The sequence below is a fragment of the Rissa tridactyla genome, chromosome Z (genome assembly GCF_028500815.1).
Source record: "Rissa tridactyla isolate bRisTri1 chromosome Z, bRisTri1.patW.cur.20221130, whole genome shotgun sequence".
NCBI classification, from domain to species: Eukaryota; Metazoa; Chordata; class Aves; order Charadriiformes; family Laridae; genus Rissa; species Rissa tridactyla.
Genome location: NC_071497.1, coordinates 17862273 through 17880625, shown reverse-complemented (window position 1 = coordinate 17880625; position 18353 = coordinate 17862273). Strand labels below are relative to the sequence as shown.

Below are 18353 nucleotides of genomic sequence, written 5' to 3'. Positions count from 1 at the left end.
CAACGAACGTTTACGGCCGGCGGAGCAGAGCTCCTCAGCTTCCTCCTCCTCCCTGCCTCCCCAGCGCCGGGAGGACGGGGAGCGCTGCGGCGGGGAGCGCCCGCCATGTCAGCTACGGGTCGTGCCTCGTGGGACCCGGGCGACCGTTTAACCCCCCCCACCCGGGGTGACGGCGTCCGACGAGTCACGGAGCCAAAAACCCCGCCGCGACCGGGGACCAGAACCGGAGACGCCAGACTGCGCGGCGCCACCGACTCCCCGGGCCTACGCACAGTTCCCCGCCCACCGCCACTAGACCACGCCCCTTCCGCCGCCGCACACCACGTCCGCACGCCTACCCGGAAGCGCTCCCGGAGGGCGGTGGCGCCTAGCGCTGGTACTTCCGGGTGGCAACGCGCTTCCCCCACCTCCGGCTCCTCCGCCACGCCGCCGCCTCCCGCCGGGTCGCCCGCTGCCTCCGCCCGGCTCACTCCGCCTCCCCCCCCTCGCTCTCCTCTCCCCGCCCCGGGCCATGCCGCTGCGGGGCTCCCGGTCTGCGGGGCCGTCAGGGCGGCTGTTGCTTGTGGTGGCGCTGGCGGCCTGCGCCGCCCGGGCCTCCGAGATCACCTTCGAGCTGCCCGACAACGCCAAGCAGTGCTTCTACGAGGAGATCGCCCAGGGCACCAAGTGCACCCTCGAGTTTCAGGTAGCCGCCGCCTCCTCCTCCACACCCACCCCCACCCGCTGACGGAGCTGGGCCCCGGCCCGGCGAGCTGTGGCCGAGGGGCCTGTTGCCCCGCTGGGCCCTGCTGGTCTGCGCCGAGCAGTCCCGGGCGGCGCCTGTCGGGGGAGGCCGGTGCGGAGTTAACGTCTCGGGGGGAAGGAGGCGCCGGGCGCTGCAGTCGGCCCCGCGGATAACGCTGGGCCTGAAAGCCGGCGGCGTGTCTTGTCCCGATGGCTGCCGTGCAGGCTCCCTACCGTCTGAGCCCCTGCGGCGCCCCAGCCCAACGAGGTGCCGCTAAAGCGATTCCTTTGCGGTCTGAGAAGCGCTCGCGTGATGGGCGTGACACAGCTTGGGGAGCTAATGCTTCGTGTTTTAGAGCCAGGGTCACATTGCAAACAGTAAGAAAGCGGTGGAATAGGTTATGCCGTACTAGCAAAGTGTCCCGGGCATATAGCGAGACAGCAGAATTGCAAAAAAATAAAGCATGCAGGCAACTGACGTCTTATTGAAGGCTGTGGTTAACAGGCACCTATTAAGTGAGGCTGCACAGTTTTTCTTACTTTTCCCGGTTTCTAACAGTTTGAACATGCAGCCATTGTGATAGGGCATGCTGTGCAGGTTTGAGATGTATTGAGCAAACATCCCTGACAGTTTTGTTGCCTTTGAGTGTATCAGCCTTTCTGTCTTTTCAGTCTTTTTTTCCCTAACCTTTCAGTCAGTCACTTCAGCTGGTGAAATCACTGACAGTACAGCAGCAGCGTGATAGAGAAATCACCCTTGATGATGGGAATCACAGTTACCTTTGGGGGTTTTTGAAGGGGCTATGTACTTTTGTGGTCCGGCTTTTCATGTTGAAGTCCTGTGATTTTTTTTCTGTCCCAGTTGCTGTCCCATCTTTTGTATTTTGGGGAATGTTGCTGCTGTCAAATATCAAATCTTGTTACTCTGTCCTACATGTTCTAGTTCTTTCTTAGGTATATCTCTTTTCCTGCCCAAATGTTTCTTGGCCCTGCCTTTTACTTTCATAAAGTCTTTTCTGTGCAGGACTCTGCACCCCACCCTGCACCCCTGCCAGTTTTGAGGTGGATATGATTGCAGGTTGCTGGACAGATAAGTCTGCTGTTGTCACTTTCGTCGGCAATCAGGACAGGAGTAGCATTGTTAAAAGTAAAGTTTGGATTTCACCAACTGCCAGTAGCTTGAAGTGCTTTGTGCATGTCCTTTGGCAATATGTCTCAAGAGCTGAGAGGAGGCTCAAGCAAGCTCTCTAGGAAGGAACCGTAGGGGAACTTCAAAGCTATGGCAAATCTTTACCGTGTATATGTAAACTGGCCCTTTCAGGGTGTGTGATATAACTGAATGTGAGTGACTTCCATGTAGCTGGTAAAAAGTGTGCCCTTGTCAAATTTGAGATCATACTTCAAAAATTAACTATCATTTCATTATAGAAAATCTTATATTTGTTTTTTCTTTAAACCAGGTAAGCATTTCTGTATGAAAGGCCCAAGTAGATGCAGGCATCCACGAAGAGATATCTAAGGATGCAGGCATCCAAAATTTTTTTGGCTCTTTGTATCCTGTCATCCCAGGAAAAACTGTGAAGATACTGCTTGCCAACTGACTATTTTAAAAATTCATGTTTACGGAGCAGCCACTGTTCAGATCTCATTTCAGTTGTACCATTAAAGTTACCATTTTAATGACTTAAAACCTGAATAAACTGATGTGAGTTTACATGCTATGTGAACTGAAGTGCATACTCGGATACTAAAATGTTTCAGTGATTTCTGCACACATAAAGGACATGCCTTTAGTCTCTTCCTCCTTCAGCATGCTTTTTCTTAAAAGCAAAATGTTTGGAGCAAGGATTAAGTGTAAAACTACTAGCCTAAGAGTCATCAGAACACCCAAGCTATGAATACTGAAGCTACCAATTAGCCTTTCTGTAGAGGTGGAACAGCTAGTCTACAGAGCAATATGCTGCAGACCAACAATAACTGAAGCCTGAAAAAACTGTGAGACAATTGTGTGAAGTTTTGAGTCACTTGTAGGCATTATCTGGATGTGGTGGTTTTGGGAAGAAATCCTGTGGCTGACCGTGCAGGAGGGAGGCACCAGACCCCCCCAGACCACTGCTCTGGTCACAAGCCCATGTGAAGAGGATGACTAGCCAGGTTGAAATACCTGTTCTACTGGTCGAATGCCATTCCTGTGGCCTAAAGCAGCTTGAGCTAATGGGATAGTTATGCTCTTTTGGCCAACATCTTCCTGCATGTTAGCAGTCTCCTCCATCGGAATCAATTCTATGGAGGATGTGTAGGTACAGCAGATGGTTTATTTGTTACATTAATGTCTTTGCTGCCCTATCAAATCTCCTCTACTGTAGCCTTGGCGGTTGTACAGCTATTTATAACAAAGTAACTGAAACTGCTCTCCTAAATGGTTTGAAAATATAGTTGACATTACATATCCTGAACCTGAAGTATTTTGAATTTTTCCATAAGAAAATAATTTTGCAGACTTGCTGTGAAGGATTTTCAAATTAATGCATTATATTTTAAAATACTTGTTAAAGCAACAAATTTTTCAGTGTCACTTGACAAATCCTGTTTCTTAGAAGAAATGTATACATGTCTGTTTTATTAAAAAGGCAATTTCTTGGTTTTTATTCTCAGGTGATCACTGGAGGCCATTATGATGTTGACTGTCGATTGGAAGATCCTGATGGCACTGTATTGTACAAAGAGATGAAGAAACAATATGACAGCTTCACGTTTACTGCATCCAGAAATGGAACATACAAATTCTGCTTCAGCAACGAGTTCTCTACTTTCACGCACAAAACTGTGTACTTTGATTTCCAGGTTGGAGAAGATCCACCACTGTTTCCTAGTGAGAACAGAGTAACTGCACTTACCCAGGTAAAAAGCTGTTGTGTTTGACAGTAGCTGTTAGGCGGAGGCAATGTTTTTTTCAAGTTCAGCTGCATTAGATATCTGTGTCGCTTTTGAAAATCAATGGATTGGAGCTTTTAAAATCTGAATTACTGCAAATAAGCTTTCTTTCCGAAAGTAGGATTTGTAGAACTCGGAGCAGAGCTGAGAAGGAATCACCAAGTGCTTAAGAGAAAGTAACTTAAATCTTAAACTCAACTCCAGGCCGCTATCTTCTTTTTTGCTGTTATTTTATTAAGGAAACTTCCTTTAAATATGATGCTTCTATGCCTCTTCAAGTGTGGTTTTCACAAACCGTAAATGTCGGTGGAACAGGGTTTTCAACAATCCAAACTTTGGAGAAACTTTGAGAATTGTTTTTACATTTAACATCATGGAGTTTTTGGGGGGAGGACATAAGCTGACCTCTCACATAACTGCTGTTTTTAAAATGGAGAAGAAATTTCTAGCAAAACAAATGAAAAAAATTATCCATATTTATCTGGCTTCTAGATATTTGTCCTTTTATAAGACATTATGAAGTGTCAGAACATTATTATTATATTCTCAGGATTTTACAATTTTGTACCACCTCTACCCAATCTAAATCCATCAAAACTTGCCTTGAAACATTTGCTTCATGAGTTCCTACTAATGTTCTTACGTTATAACCATCACCAAACCCCTCTTTAAACAACCATTAAAGAATGCTTGACACGGTTGCTATTTTGCTAGTCTGGACTCAACAGTATAAATAGTGCCTGCCAAATGTCAATGCCTGTTGAATTTACCTCACATGAGTCTGCAGTAGTTGAGATCTGTAAGAGTAGATGAGTTGCTGTGAATTCAGCTACAGCTTTTCCTCTTTCTTCTTGTCATTCCTCTGCTTTATTTTGCGTTCTGATTCTTGATCCTGTATTTTTCCATGTCTTTTCCTTACTTTAGTCTTGATTCTGTTCAGTCTGGGTGTCTATTATGTCTGTTTTTCCCTTTGCTATCTTGTCATCAGTGGAGGGATTTTGAGAACAGAGAAGACGCAGTTCAAGTTTATCGCTAGGTTGTAGCACACGCAATGCAAATAAGGTGTTTGGGAAAGAGAAAGTTAATTTTCAGAGTACAGCACATCTTTGATAAGAAGGTTCTTGTTGCAGTTGTCTTGAGCCTTCTGGCATGACCAGATTTCAGCAGCGTTTCACAGGGACAGTAAAATGTAAATCCCTAAAACTAGAGTAACTTTGTACTTAAATCCGTTGTGCAGACTAGGAGAGCTCTATAACTTACTAGTGAGACCAATGGCAGAACTTAGTTTGGAAAGCCTCTTCTAGAATTTCCTTGAGTAGAATTATCTTAGAGTTGTTCAAACACCGGTCTTGAAAGTTATCAACTTGAAAAGATGGTCCTATCGGGATGTTAAATGTGGCCTTTTATAATAGGTTGTGTGGTCTGATCTTCAGGAAATACTAATTTTAAGCCATAAAACAGAAAACCAAACTATGACTAGAAATAAGGTATTTTGAAGATCTATTGATTAATGTCTTGGTCATCAAAAGATAGTGAGGGGCTTTTACTTACTGAATATAAACTGCAAGTGGAAGAAGCTTCCATGAAAAATGATCTACTGCTTGGAAAACTGGTAATACTTTTTTTTAGATGAAAAATGGCAATGAAGGTGGGCAGTTTAAGTCTTTGTCATATGATTATGTTATGGAGCATTCAGGAACACTGAAAGGTAATAGAATTGTACTTTCTCTAACCACTTCTTGTGTACATGACTAAAAGAGAAGTGTGTCTTGCCAAAAGAACACACTGAGTTCAGTAATGTAGATTTTTTTAGAATGTTGTACAACTTTAGTGGGAATTATGCAATGAAGAACGTCAAACTAATGAAACACAGGATCATTTGATACATACTATGTGCATCTTAATGTTATAAGCAACTGTTTGTTCTCCTGGTATGCGTGGAATTAACAACTGGGAGATCACCGACACTTCAAAAGTGTTTCTGATGTTCATTTTGAACGCAAATGTACATGAATTTAAGATTTGTTTAGTCATTCTCAGAGCTCATTGCCTTTTATTACATCAGTGGTTTTACACGCTTCTGTATTTAATAGTCCGTTGCATTCCTGTGTATGGAGCTTGATCAATGTAAGTTAAATTTTACTGCATTTACAGTATTTTGGTCTGAGAATGGACTGAGTTAATCCTTAGCTTGCAAAGTTACATGAATCCTAATTTTAAATATCAAACCACAAAACTTCTGAGAAAAAAAACACTAGAAGGGTTCTTAATTCACATGGGTATGTATTTGTTTGCTTTCCTAGATGGAGTCTGCATGTGTTTCAATTCACGAAGCTTTGAAGTCCGTCATCGATTATCAGACTCACTTCCGCTTGAGGGAAGCACAGGGCCGTAGCAGAGCGGAGGATTTAAACACCAGGGTGGCCTACTGGTCCATAGGGGAAGCGATCATTCTACTTGTCGTTAGTATTGGGCAGGTATTCCTCCTCAAAAGCTTCTTCTCGGATAAAAGAACCACAACAACCCGTGTTGGATCATAACTGGTACTGGTAAAGCTTCGGGTCATTGTGTGATACTCATCTGTAAAAATTACTGTTCTCCAACTAATTGCAGGTACAAAGGATCTGAGTATATGCAAAATTCAAATGTGTCTACCCCACATCCCATAAAAATCACAAAACAGACCCAAAATATTATGAAATATCTGAAATATTTTAAAAGTACTTCGGAACTTTACGGTTTTTTTTATGATTCCTATTTTAAATATCTGGCAGTGACCAGCCTCTCTTCATTTCTACTGATTTTAATCCAAACTGAGTTTGATTTTTGCTGGTAAGATTATCCATCTGCAGTATAACACTTTAAAGTAACCCAACAGTCTAGTGTCTGATATGACAGCCAATATATATGAAAACTTGATTTGATTTTAATTTTCAGGCTGAATGTATTGGATCATAAAAAGGCAAATGTGATGAACTATAGTGCATTGTTTTGATTTGCTGTTAAAAAAAAAAATCCAGTGATACACCTTGCTTATTTGTAAAATTGTTGTAAGCTTGATGCTACATCACCGTGCAAATTCTGCATCAGCCTGGTAAGTCTCCACTTTCAAATCTAGCTAAATTTTGTACTTTAGTATGTTTGCTTAAACATACATTATTCTATGATAAAATACATGCGTTTCCTCTTTTACTATGTTTGTTTCACTGAACAAATTGTAAGCTGAGACTACTCAGGAAATCCCCTTTCTGTATTCGAAAATCCAAATCTCCAAGTTTATTTTAAAAACATGCAATAAAATAGGGAGTCTTGTACTTTTGTCACTGAAACTGTACAGTTTCTGTACTCACATGCTGCTGCTGCTTTTTGGGTTTAAGACGAGAAGTAGCTTGGTTTGTTAAGCAGCACAGCACCAGCACTGGACGAGGTTATATTATGTGTTAGGCACATACAAAGCTTTTTACCAGATTGTTTTCCTATTAAGAGGCCAATTTGATATTGATACTGCATTGCACGAGTGCTGTAAATTTTACTTTCCTGTGTGTGGTGCACTGATACTTGATGGCCTTGTGCATCTAATTTCCACTCTTTTTTGCTAGTGGTCGGGAAATGTTTTAAATATTTCAGGTTATCTTTTTGGTAGAGTCATAGTTACATTGTTTCCACTTGTCTTTAGTAGCTTATGTACTGTAAAGTCTTGTTTTATTTGGACGGGGAAGGTAGTAAATGTATATACCTACAAGGAGCTTGAATTGAGCTGGTCATAATAAGGCTCATAATAAACTCCTTCAAGTCGCTCTGGAGGAATAGGCAGACTGACCAACTCTTAAGTGCACACAAACTAAGGCAAAAAGATCTGTCATATATTACTGCCTAATTCAAAAGATGCTTCTCAAGCAAGTTCTCAGTAAGCAGGGAAAGAAAGCTAAACCCTTACTAATTGCCCGTATTATTTCTAGCAAAAAATTTAAAATTACACGTACAGGTGACACTTGAGCAATCTGCAGAAGTGATCTAAGATGACTTGGTTTTAAAATCTTGTGACAGCTGAAAAAGAAAAACAAAAGGGCACCTACCGTCTGTTGTGAACTGAACTGAACGACTGCTCTCTTGGGCACTGAAGAAAAACCTCACAACAGCTCAAAAATTATTGAAAGGGTCATGGGGGTATTAAAAAGCCTACTATATGTAAAATGCAGGGTTATATGTAATGTTTTTCTATCCTGTACTGAACTTTAAATACTGCAGTCCCGTTTGGGGATGTAAACTTCCCAGAAATAAACTTGTAAAGATCATAAAACAAAAAAACTAGGGCTTTCTCCTTAGAATACGAATCTGTGCCTGCACGCAATATTCTTGATTGTACCTATATGCTTTATTCTTGTGTTTCAGCAACTGATATTTAGTACTTCTTGTGCTGCATTGCACACAATAATGAAGCAAGTGGTACACTTTGGGTGCAAGTGTTGGATGAAAACATTATTTAATTTTGCTAGCGTCCACTATTATCTTCTGGACTTTGAATATCACTTGTGTAGCTTTAATGGCAACAAAAGCATTTGTTTTAAAGGTTGAAACGTGTTGGTATTTTTCCCACTGAGTTGTTCTGTGTACTGTCAAAATTGGTAAACAATGGGATAAAACAGATAATGGTTGGCCATCACGTACATGTCTCATTCGTTCATGATGTTTGAATGTGTGAAGTGGGACAGTTCAGCTCCATATTACTCCCACTGCAGACGTTTAGTGGACTTGACTTTTGCATTGAACTTAGGTATCCAAACCAGTCCTCTGGTATCCTGCTGCATGATATGCAGCAATAGCTTCAAAATGCCTTTATTTTTGTGTTATTAAAAACATGGCAGAAATACACATGTTTAAACGCAACTGTATATAGTTTTTAAAAGAAGTGACTGGATAGGATGTAATAAAACACATGCTAACATGCAGTGGGTGAAGAAATGCATTGTGACTTTTGGTTAAAGCTGCATTTTTTAATATATGAAAAGAATAGTTTGGGTAATGGTGTGACACACAAGTAAGCGCTCAGCGTTAATGGGGATATAACTGTTTTTAATTGCTAAAGGGCCTGGGTTTCAGCTACTCCTTGGATGTTTTATGTTTACAGAAGTTCTTTTCATGTCCTGAAACATCAGTTCTTGTTTTAGTTTGGGGGGCGGGGGAGGAGTTTAAGTCTGAACAAGACAAAAAGCAGACCCTGTGAATATTGTATGGGAAAATAAAAATTAATATATGAATGCGGTCTGATTGTTTTGTTTGCATGTGGGAATGGGGAGTATTATTCTTCAAAAAAGCTCAAATAATGGTTTGAGTAGTCAGCTTGTCTTTTAACACGTTGCAGTTAATCTGCCACTTGACACTTGGATCATCGCTTCTATTGCTGTATGTCAAGAAGCATACCTGTTCATATTTAGCTGTGCTTTCAGGTCGCTGGAAAAACTCAAGTTTCAGCAAGATAGTGTGGTTACTGGCTCTCCGCTCAGCACGTTTGCAGTGCAGGCAGTAATATTCGTAAATCTGTTCCTGTTGGAGTGGAATTCAAAGTATTTGACTGCAAATGCCAGGAATGATTTGGGACCTACTGCATCTTTTTGCATTAATTCTGTGGATAACAAGGTTAATACAGGATGAGCTAGACAGGTCCATCCAATTAGTGTTGTTTAATGATGGGCTATAAACTTCAAATGTTGTGTAGTATCTAAATGTGTGATTTTATTTTGTGTAGCTTCTTGCTGAATATTAGCACATACCGGTTAAGTTTTGAAAACCATATGGAGTAGGCATCATTGCTTCCTGTGGGCACCTTCGAAAATGGCTTTTTCTTGCCATTTGTGTTTTCTCCTATGTCAGTTGCTGTACATTCAAAATTTTTCAAGATTATTTACAGTACCTGGATTGAAAAAAGCTTTTGTCTGGAAGTATGGGTAAGTTCTGCGCTTTCAGTGGCCCATCACTGTTACAGTCACATAGTTGTCTGGGGTTATTTTAGGTATGTGGCACCCGGGATTTTAAAGTAGCTTAAGACAAGTTGTGGTCTGAAGTCATTTTCCACTGAAAGCTGATAATCTTACATGAAAAAAATTAGACGAAGTGGAAAGATGAGTCAGTGGATCAGCTGACTTGGATGATGATGATGATGGCTTTTATCAAGGAGGAAGCAGAAATGTGCTCTGGGCACCTGCAACCCATTAAACAGTTTCTTGGGCTGCCAGACTGATTGAGGACACAACTGCAGCAGGGACACCACAACCTGGATTTTGTATGACTTATGGAATGGCAACAATTATTGAATGAAATTTTTGAAGCCTGACACTGCCATTCAGCAGGGAGTTGTGGTGTAACACAGCAGTGTCAGATGCACGTTGTCTGACGCAGCTCTGGAGTCATTGCTGTTGACTACAGAGGCTTTTGTGTGGATTTACCTTCAGGTACCATCAAAGCGTGTCTCCTAATTATTCTTAGTGTTGAAACATTTCATGCCTTTGCTTTCTGCCTAACTGGGCTCTTTACAGGAAGAAGGCATACTTATACTAATGGAGAAATCCAACAATAAGGGTAGCATCATCTAATGTCAATGTTTATTTAAAAGTAAGTCTTAGCAATCCTCATAACTTGGTAACAGTAATTTCCCTCAGACACCGAGTTAGTCTCTGTGCATTTATAACTGAGTGCTAATTCTACTTGTCGGTAAGACCATGAACATGCTCCTTGGAGTGATCGAGATCTTCCAACATCACCTGATTTCTCATTGTTAAAAACAGATTAAACTGGTTTTTCCTGTACAGACAGTGGAGGAGCAGTCCTCCAGGGTGAAATGAAACCAAGAGTTTAACGCCACCCTGAATGAGACAGAAGCAAAGCCTGTCTCTCTCACACCTCCCCTTGACTTCCATGGCTGTCAAATCAAGTTCCAGAAAAGTGAAGTCGTGGTGTGGACGCTGATGATCCCGACCCAGTAAGCGTTGAGAGACATGAGGGGAAGCGGCGACTCAGCTTAGGAAGGAGGTACTCTGGTTACCTGACAGTAGCAGCTCTCAAAAGGTTCTTTATTTGTATTAAAAAGTCCATGTTACAAACCTCAGGGCAAGATTTCCCATAAGCGTAAGGTGATTTGACTTTGCCATACTTCGAAGCAGATTGATTTGAGCCCCTCAATGCTGCCTGCCCCCCTGCTGACAAGAACCAGGACACAGGTGCCAGTGGTCTGCTCACATCACCGGTGTGCAACACAGCGATTCTGAGCAATTCGACTGCCTTTGCATCTGTTTTACGTTTCTTGGCGTTACAGGCTGTTTTGTTGGTGGGCTAAGAGGACAAGGAGTGACGCAGGGGGGATGCTGTAGCCTTATTGCCATCCTTGTGTTTTCAAGATGCAGGGTCCTCTGCTGATGAGTCGTCTGTGCTGTGGTTTTACCAGAGTGCAGAAACTCATCTTGATAGGAACGCCACATTCCTCAGTTCCACTGCTGTTAACGATGTGTTTGGCTGTCAATAAAGGCCACTGATCAGGACTTCCCAACCATTTCCGTAGCCTGTGTCTCACCCTGTGAGACACTGTCCAGATCGAGGTGCAGCGAGTGAGACGCGATGCAGCAGGATGCAATGGCATCAGTCATCAGCCTGCGCTGCTCAGGTACATGTTTCATAGCTGAATGCGTTTTGCTGGTGTGCTCTCCCAGGAAGGTTGTCATGACCTCCTGCCAGCCCTGTGTGACAGGCCATGATCAGTGACCAGCTGCCTGCCTGAGAGGTCTCCAGTTGGTGGAGTATTCCCAGCTTAAGCAAGAACCTTCTTGTTAGGGATGTGATCAGTTCCTGTCCATGTCGTGGGTATTCTTCCCTAATTTTATGTATGCAGATTTTCCTGATGCCAAGAACAGCAGTTTTGTTTGTTCCTTACAGCAAATGAATATTCTTTATAAATTACCAAAAAGAAAGCATGTTGACATTTTTGATATGCAGGATATCAAGAACTGAGGAGCACTGTTTTCCTTCTGGAAGAAATCAAACATGAGGGAAAAGGCTTTGGGAATGTTAACGTACTGATATGAGATGAGCTTTTTTGGCACAGCTCTGACTTTTGCTCTGGTGTTTGGTGAACACAATACCACTGGGCATCAAGGAAGTATCTCAACAAGGACAGAAAGAAGGGAGAAAGAGAGGTAGAAGAGAGAGGGGGAAGATGAGGAGGAAAAGTGAGGGGGGAGGAAGAAAAGGAAGGAGGGAAGGACTGAAGGAGGGAAGAAAAAGAGGGCAGAGGGGAGAGAGCAGGGAGAGGAGCCTGTACGCTGGGCTTCAGAGGCTTGAGGAGCACCCAGCTTGCTCCCTATGGACAAGAGGTGCTCCCTCTCCTGGGGTGCCCCCAGCACAGGCGTGCAGTGCAATCTGCAGGTAGCAGCTGTAATTCACACCAGAATCCTCTCTCTCTACCACATACGGGCACACTCAAAATGAGGAATTCAATTAAAATTGCCCCAAGGGAAATTAGAAGAAACACTTTATCAAAGGTGGATGGAGGTTGGAAGACCAGTAGGCTGTTACGGAAAGGGAAGGTGATGAACAGAGTATGGCAGCAACCAGGAGGTGCTGTGACCTGTGAAACACTCTGCCTCACGTAACACCGGCCTTTAATCCCACTGATGCAAACAGAGAATGACTCTGCAGCTCTCAGCGTCATTGCTTGTCCTAAACTGACGTAAGACAGTCAGCTGCCCACCCATTCTGCACGTCCCCTTCCCTCATGGTCAAAGACGCGTAAGACCTTAAGGGCCTCACTTAGTACCCCACCACGCTTGCTCTTCTCTAGAACAAAATCCCCCCCACCCTGAAAATTCACAGGGCAGAAAATGAGGCTGTGTTCCATCACCTGTGCAGATCCTCGGGGGCCAAGCCCTCAGTGGGCTACACCTCGTTAAGTGGAGGTGTGCAACAAGGGGAACTTCCACCCGCTTGCAAATCCCATCTCAGAAAGAAATTCCCTTGCATTTCAAAATACAGCCATGTATTTTGAAAAGCGCTGGAAAATAAGGTTTTTAGTGAAAGTATCTGGTGTGTGTCAGTCTAAATAGTGCAATTTAGTTTCTGCTACAAACTGTAATTCTTTACAATATACCAGAGCAGAGCACATGTCATCTGAAACAGTATATCGAAATGAAGTTCTACCTTGCCAGAATTTCCTTTTTGGAAACACTTTCCCTCAGATGACTATAATTGCACGTAAGAAGAATCAAAAACTGAAACCTCCCCTTAGTGATAACTGTAAAATCCCAAGAGCTGAAAGTTGAGTCTGTAGGCAGCCCAAAGTCCCACACCCACCGCCGTCAAGGGGAGAGGAGAACACCAGTGGGTGTCCTGGAAGGCCATGGCACCCAGCAGGGCTGGGCCTGGGGTATCTGTTTCTTTCCCATAATGTTTTCTCATGACCTTGTCTGCATGCACGACTGCAGTGATTTTACTGATGCCTGGAGAAGAGTGCGAAGGAGGAAGTACATCGAATGCACAGCGATCAAGAGACAGGATGAGTGGCACATGTCTGCAAGTGTAGGTCAATACGCTTCATGAATGCCAAGACAGGGATGCTGCCACCCACCTTCAATTCACGTGAAATGAGCATTTATTCCAGCAGGGCTCAAACAACATCCTCCAGCCACCACAGAGGGTGGGTGCCTTCTGCACTCAAGAGCAAGTGAACGGCCTGTCATAAAACACAAGCTCCCGAGTCTCCACGAGCATCCCACAGGCAACAGGAGACAGGGAAAATCCTTAGCAGATCTGAAACAAAGGTCGGTGATAGAAGATAAAGGGGAAACAAGGGAATTATGAAAGACTTAGAGCCATCACACCCCCAAAACTTGCACACTCAGGTAACTGGCACTGTACTGGGAATACCAGACCCTACACAGCTCTGCACGCAGATCTGCTCCTCCGTTCTTGCTTTGAGGGGAGTTTTGGGGCTGTCCTCACAGCAGACCAGCTGCTGGCCAAGGCTGAGCAAATCGGCGACAGTCATAGCGCTTCTGTGAGAACATGTTGAAGAAGGGGAAAAAAAGTTGCTGGGCAAGAGCAATTGCAGCAGGAGAGAGGGATGAGAATATGTGAGAGCAACAGCCCTGCAGACACCACGGTCAGTGAAGAAGGAGGGGGAGGAGGTGCTGCAGGCACCGGAGCAGAGATTCCCCTGCAGTCTGTGGTGAAGACCATGGTGAGGCAGACTGTGCCCCTGCAGCCCATGGAGATCCACGGTGGAGCAGACATCCACCTGCAGCCCCTGGAGCATCAGTGCTGGACCAGGTGGGTGCCCCAGAGGAGGCTGTGACCCCATGGAGAGCCCGTGCTGGAGCAGGCTCCTGGCAGGAACTGTGGACCAGTAGAGAAAGGACCCCACGCTGGAACAGGTTTGCTGGCGGGACTTGTGGCCCTGTGGGGGACCCACACTGGAGCAGTTCATGAAGAACTACAGCCCGTGGGAAGGACCCGCGTTGGAGAAGTTCATGGAGGACTGTCTCCCATGGAAGAAACCCCACACTGGAGCAGGGGGAGAGAACAAGGAGGAAGGAGCAGCAGAGACAGTGTATGATGAACTGACTGTAGCGCCCATTCCCTTGCACATTCCCCATTCCCAGTCCCCATTGGGAGTGAAGTTAAGTCTGGGAAGAAGGGAGGGGTGGGGGAAAGTGTTTTTTAAGATTTGGGTTTATTTCTCATTATCCTATTCTGATGTGATTGGTAATAAATTAAATTAATTTCCCCACATCAAATCTGTTTTGCCTGTGACAGCAGTTCCTGAGGATCTCTCTGTCCTTATCTCGACCCACAAGCCTTTTGAGGGGGGTGATAGTGTGGCTTTGGTGAGCACCTGGCATCCAGCCAGGGTCAACCCACCACACAAGGAGAGCCATGTCCATCACTGCCCTGTAAGCGAAATGTCTTTATCTTACGTCAGTCCTCTGCAAATTATGCCTTCCTCAGACTGCCTGAATTTCCTAGATGAGACCCATACCTGTTCACAGCTGTTCATATTTAGTTGTGCTTTCAGGTCGCTGGAAAAATGACCTGAAATCAGCTGGGATCACAGCGCACCTTGGAGGAGCAGAGAGCATAAAGGACAGCAAGAAGCAGCTGGTGCTGGCAGGAAATTCTCTTGGGGGGCCATGGCTGTGCCCCCCAGCAGGTTGGTGCCACCCGCCGTGGGCCGGGGGACAGGGAGAGGCACCAGGAGAAGGGTCAGAAAGCAGCACCCGGAGACCATGTCGGGGAAATAGGAATTTATTGCCTTTTTCTGTAATTAATACAAGCCGGAGCCTGGCTAGTGCTGTGGGCAGGGCGGCCTCTTGCTGGTCTGGGGAGAGTCCTGGGGGTCCTCCTCTTTGAGGGGCAGCCGGGACCCCCACGCAGAGTGGTCTGAGACATTCTGGGGGGGTCCTCCACGTTGGAGCCTGCAGGGCTGGTGGACGGGGCCGGGTGGGGGGTGGGAGTGTGATTCCCGCCTTGGGAGGTGGTGGGGCTGGAGATGCTGGACCTGGACCTGCTGGAGATGGTGGATCTGGCTGCAGGTCCATCGTCCACCCCTCCGGCAGTGAGGGAGTGCAGCAGCCTCCGGGCCTCCTCCCTGCACCGGCGCACAATGACATGGATGAGGATGGACCAGAATTGCTGCACATTCCTCCAGGGCAGGCTGCAGCCACCAGATCCCAGCATCCCCGTCCAGCCCACAGCAGCACAGGGCTTTTCTGCTCCCATGGCCCAACACCACTGTTCCTCAATCACTGCCTCCAGCTCCCGGCACAGCCAGGGCAGCACGGGGTGGAGGAGATGCTGGTTTTGCTGGAAGAGTTCTCCCCACACGTCAGGCAGGAGGACACCCAGGGTAGCCCTGGCCTCTGTCCTCGCATCCCTCTGCTCTTCTGGGAATGGCATTCCCTGTGGAGAGGATGGAGGGGATGCCATGGGGCCATGGGGGCTGCTGTTGGCTGGGTGTCTGGGAGACCTGCCTGCCTGATGGCTGTGGGGATGACATGCTCCAGGTAGTCACCTTCTCGCTGTGCAGAAAACTTGACCTTCTCCATGTGTCCTCTGCAGGGTGAGCAATTTGGTGTCCCTTTTCCCCAAAGCAGGACGCAGCCCGGGTAGAACTGGTGGAGATGGGGCATCACATGAGCAACGTCATCTCGAGCGTCGCAACAGATGGGGCAGCTCCACTCTGTCTCCATGGCCATGGTTGTTCTCCATGGCGGGCTGGAGCAAGCAGAGGACAAGGAGCTGCTCCTCCTTGCTGGCACCTGTGCTGCAAAACGCTGTTGTGCGCTGCAAAATGGAGAGAAGCTGCGGTCACTCGCTGTCCTGGGGGAGCGGAGGGGATAAGAAATGCCCAGCCCCTGGCGAAGGACACCCTGCTGGCTCCCCCAGCCCCACTGCCTGCCCCACAGCCACCGTGGGGGGACGTTCCCCCACAGCTCACCTGTGCCGCTGCGAGCACATCCCATGGTGCCCAGCTGCCTGAACCAGGCAGGGCTGGGGAAACACAGCGGGTGGCTCTGGGACGGGCACCGAGAGCTGCCAATGGCAGCCCCCAAAGCACCACCCACCACCAGGAGAAGTCTTGCTCTGCGCTCCACACCTTGCAGGCACACTCGGCAGGAGTCCGGGCGCAAGACAGGCTGGACCAGGCTCTTCCGGCCACCCAAGATAAGCAGCCAGGGATGCGAGGTCACAACCTCTTTAAATTTAATTCCCTTTCGTCTTTCTTTTTTTCCGAAGAATTCCTGTTCCCCTACAAAGACTCTGGGTTTAACAGACTGAAATCTCTGATCTTCCTGCTTGCATCAAAGCAAAATCCAGTTGGAGGCTGGGAGGAAGGAGGGGGACTCTCCACTGATTCCTCTCCAAGAAAAAAGGGTATCATATTCCTTGAAAGATGGCAGACAGCGTAGTATTTTGAAAACAAGCCAGTATGGCTATTATTAATGGAATCAGCAAACCTGTTTAGATTTTTTTTTTTCTTCACTCAAGGGGATTCATTTGCAGTGTCCACATAAATGACCGTTCCCTTAGCACATAACAGTTCTTTATTTGAAATCTTAATTAAGCAGTCAGATTCCCTTTTCTATTTTTCACAGAGAGACAGTGTTCTCCATAACATAGAATAAAATCCACTATTGGGCAAAGGTTATTTTCTTTATCGTCTAGCTGAGATTTATTTCCTTGTAGGCTCCTAGCTCAAGGAAAATGTTCATCTCCAGACCATGCAATCCAATTTTAAAATGTCTTCTCATTTTTTGAGGCAGTGCCTGTGGAACAATATTCATGTTTGTTAGAAGTATTCCAGAAGTAGCTGGGGAAATAATGTTTTTAAGAGCTTCACAGAAGAGAGGTGGGCCTGTGCAAACCTCACAAAGTTCAACAAGGCCAAGTGCAAGGTCCTGCATGTGGGTCAGGGCAATCCCAAGCACAAATACAGGCTGGGCGGAGAATGGATTGGGAGCAGCCCTGAGGAGAAGGACTTGGGGGTGTTGGTGGATGAGAAGCCAACTTGATGAACTTCTACAATGAAATGAGTGGTCTGGTAGATGAGGGAAGAGCAGTGGACATTGTCTACCTGGACTTCAGTAAGGCCTTTGACACAGTGTCCCATAACATCCTCACAGAGAAGTTGTTGATGTATGGGATGGAGAAGCAGACAGTGAAGTGGATTGAAAACTGTCTGAACGGCTGGGCCCAGAGGGTGGTGATCAGTAGCGTGAAGTCTAGTCAGAGGCTAGTGACTAGCAGGGTACCCCAGGCAGGGGTCAGTACTGGCTCCAGCCTTGTTTAACATCCTCATTAACGATCTGGTGGATGGGGTAGAATGTACCCTCAGCAAGTCTGCAGGTGACACAAAACTGGGGGAGTGGCTGATACACCAGGGAGTCATGCTGCCATCCAGAGGGACCTGGACAGGCTGGAGATATGGGCAGACAGGAACCTCAGGAAGTTCAACAAGGGGAAATGCAAAGTCCTGAATCTGGGGAGGAACAACCCCAGGCACCAGCACGTGCTGGCTGTTGTCCAGCTGGAAAGCAACTTTACAGAAAAGGACCTGGGGGTCCTGGTGAACATCAAGTTGAACATGAGCCAGCAATGTGTCCTTGCAGCAAAGAAAGCTAAGGGTACCCTGGGCATTAGGAGGAGTATTGGCAGCAGGTCAAGGGAGGGAATCTTTCCCCTCTGCTCAGCACTGGTGAGGCCACACCTGGAGCTTTGGGTCCAGTCGTGGGCTCCCCAGTACATGAAGAGACATGGCCACACTGGAGAGAGTCCAACAAAAGGCCACTAAGATGCTGAAGGGACTGGAGCGTCTCTCCTATGAGGAAAGGCTGAGAGAGTGGGGACTGTTCAGCTCCAAGAAGAGAGGGCTCAGGGGGATCTTATCAATGTACATAAATACCCGAAGGGAGGGTGTAGTGAAGATGGAGCCAGGCTCTTTGCAGTGGTGCCCAGTGACAGGACCAGAGGCAATGGGCACAAACTGAAACACAGGAGGTTCCCTCTGAACACTTTTTCACTGTGAGGGTGACCAAGCACTGGCACAGGTTGCCCAGAGAGGTGGTGGAGTCTCCACCCTTGGAGATGTTCAAAAGCCATCAGTAAGCATAATGACACATTTTTGTAACCCAAAATGTCAATACTTTTGCCTAACC

The 18353-nt window shown here is 46.1% G+C and overlaps 1 protein-coding gene across 1 annotated transcript; it reads left to right on the top strand.

Annotated features, from left to right (window-relative positions):
• The first annotated feature begins 365 nt into the window (after positions 1-365).
• Positions 366-8915, top strand: TMED7 (transmembrane p24 trafficking protein 7). Its single transcript, XM_054185688.1, has 3 exons — positions 366-685; positions 3379-3624; positions 5961-8915. Exons 1-3 carry the CDS (start codon positions 512-514, stop codon positions 6195-6197), a joined length of 657 nt encoding a protein of 218 aa, XP_054041663.1. The 5' UTR covers positions 366-511; the 3' UTR covers positions 6198-8915.
• The last annotated feature ends 9438 nt before the right edge of the window (positions 8916-18353 follow it).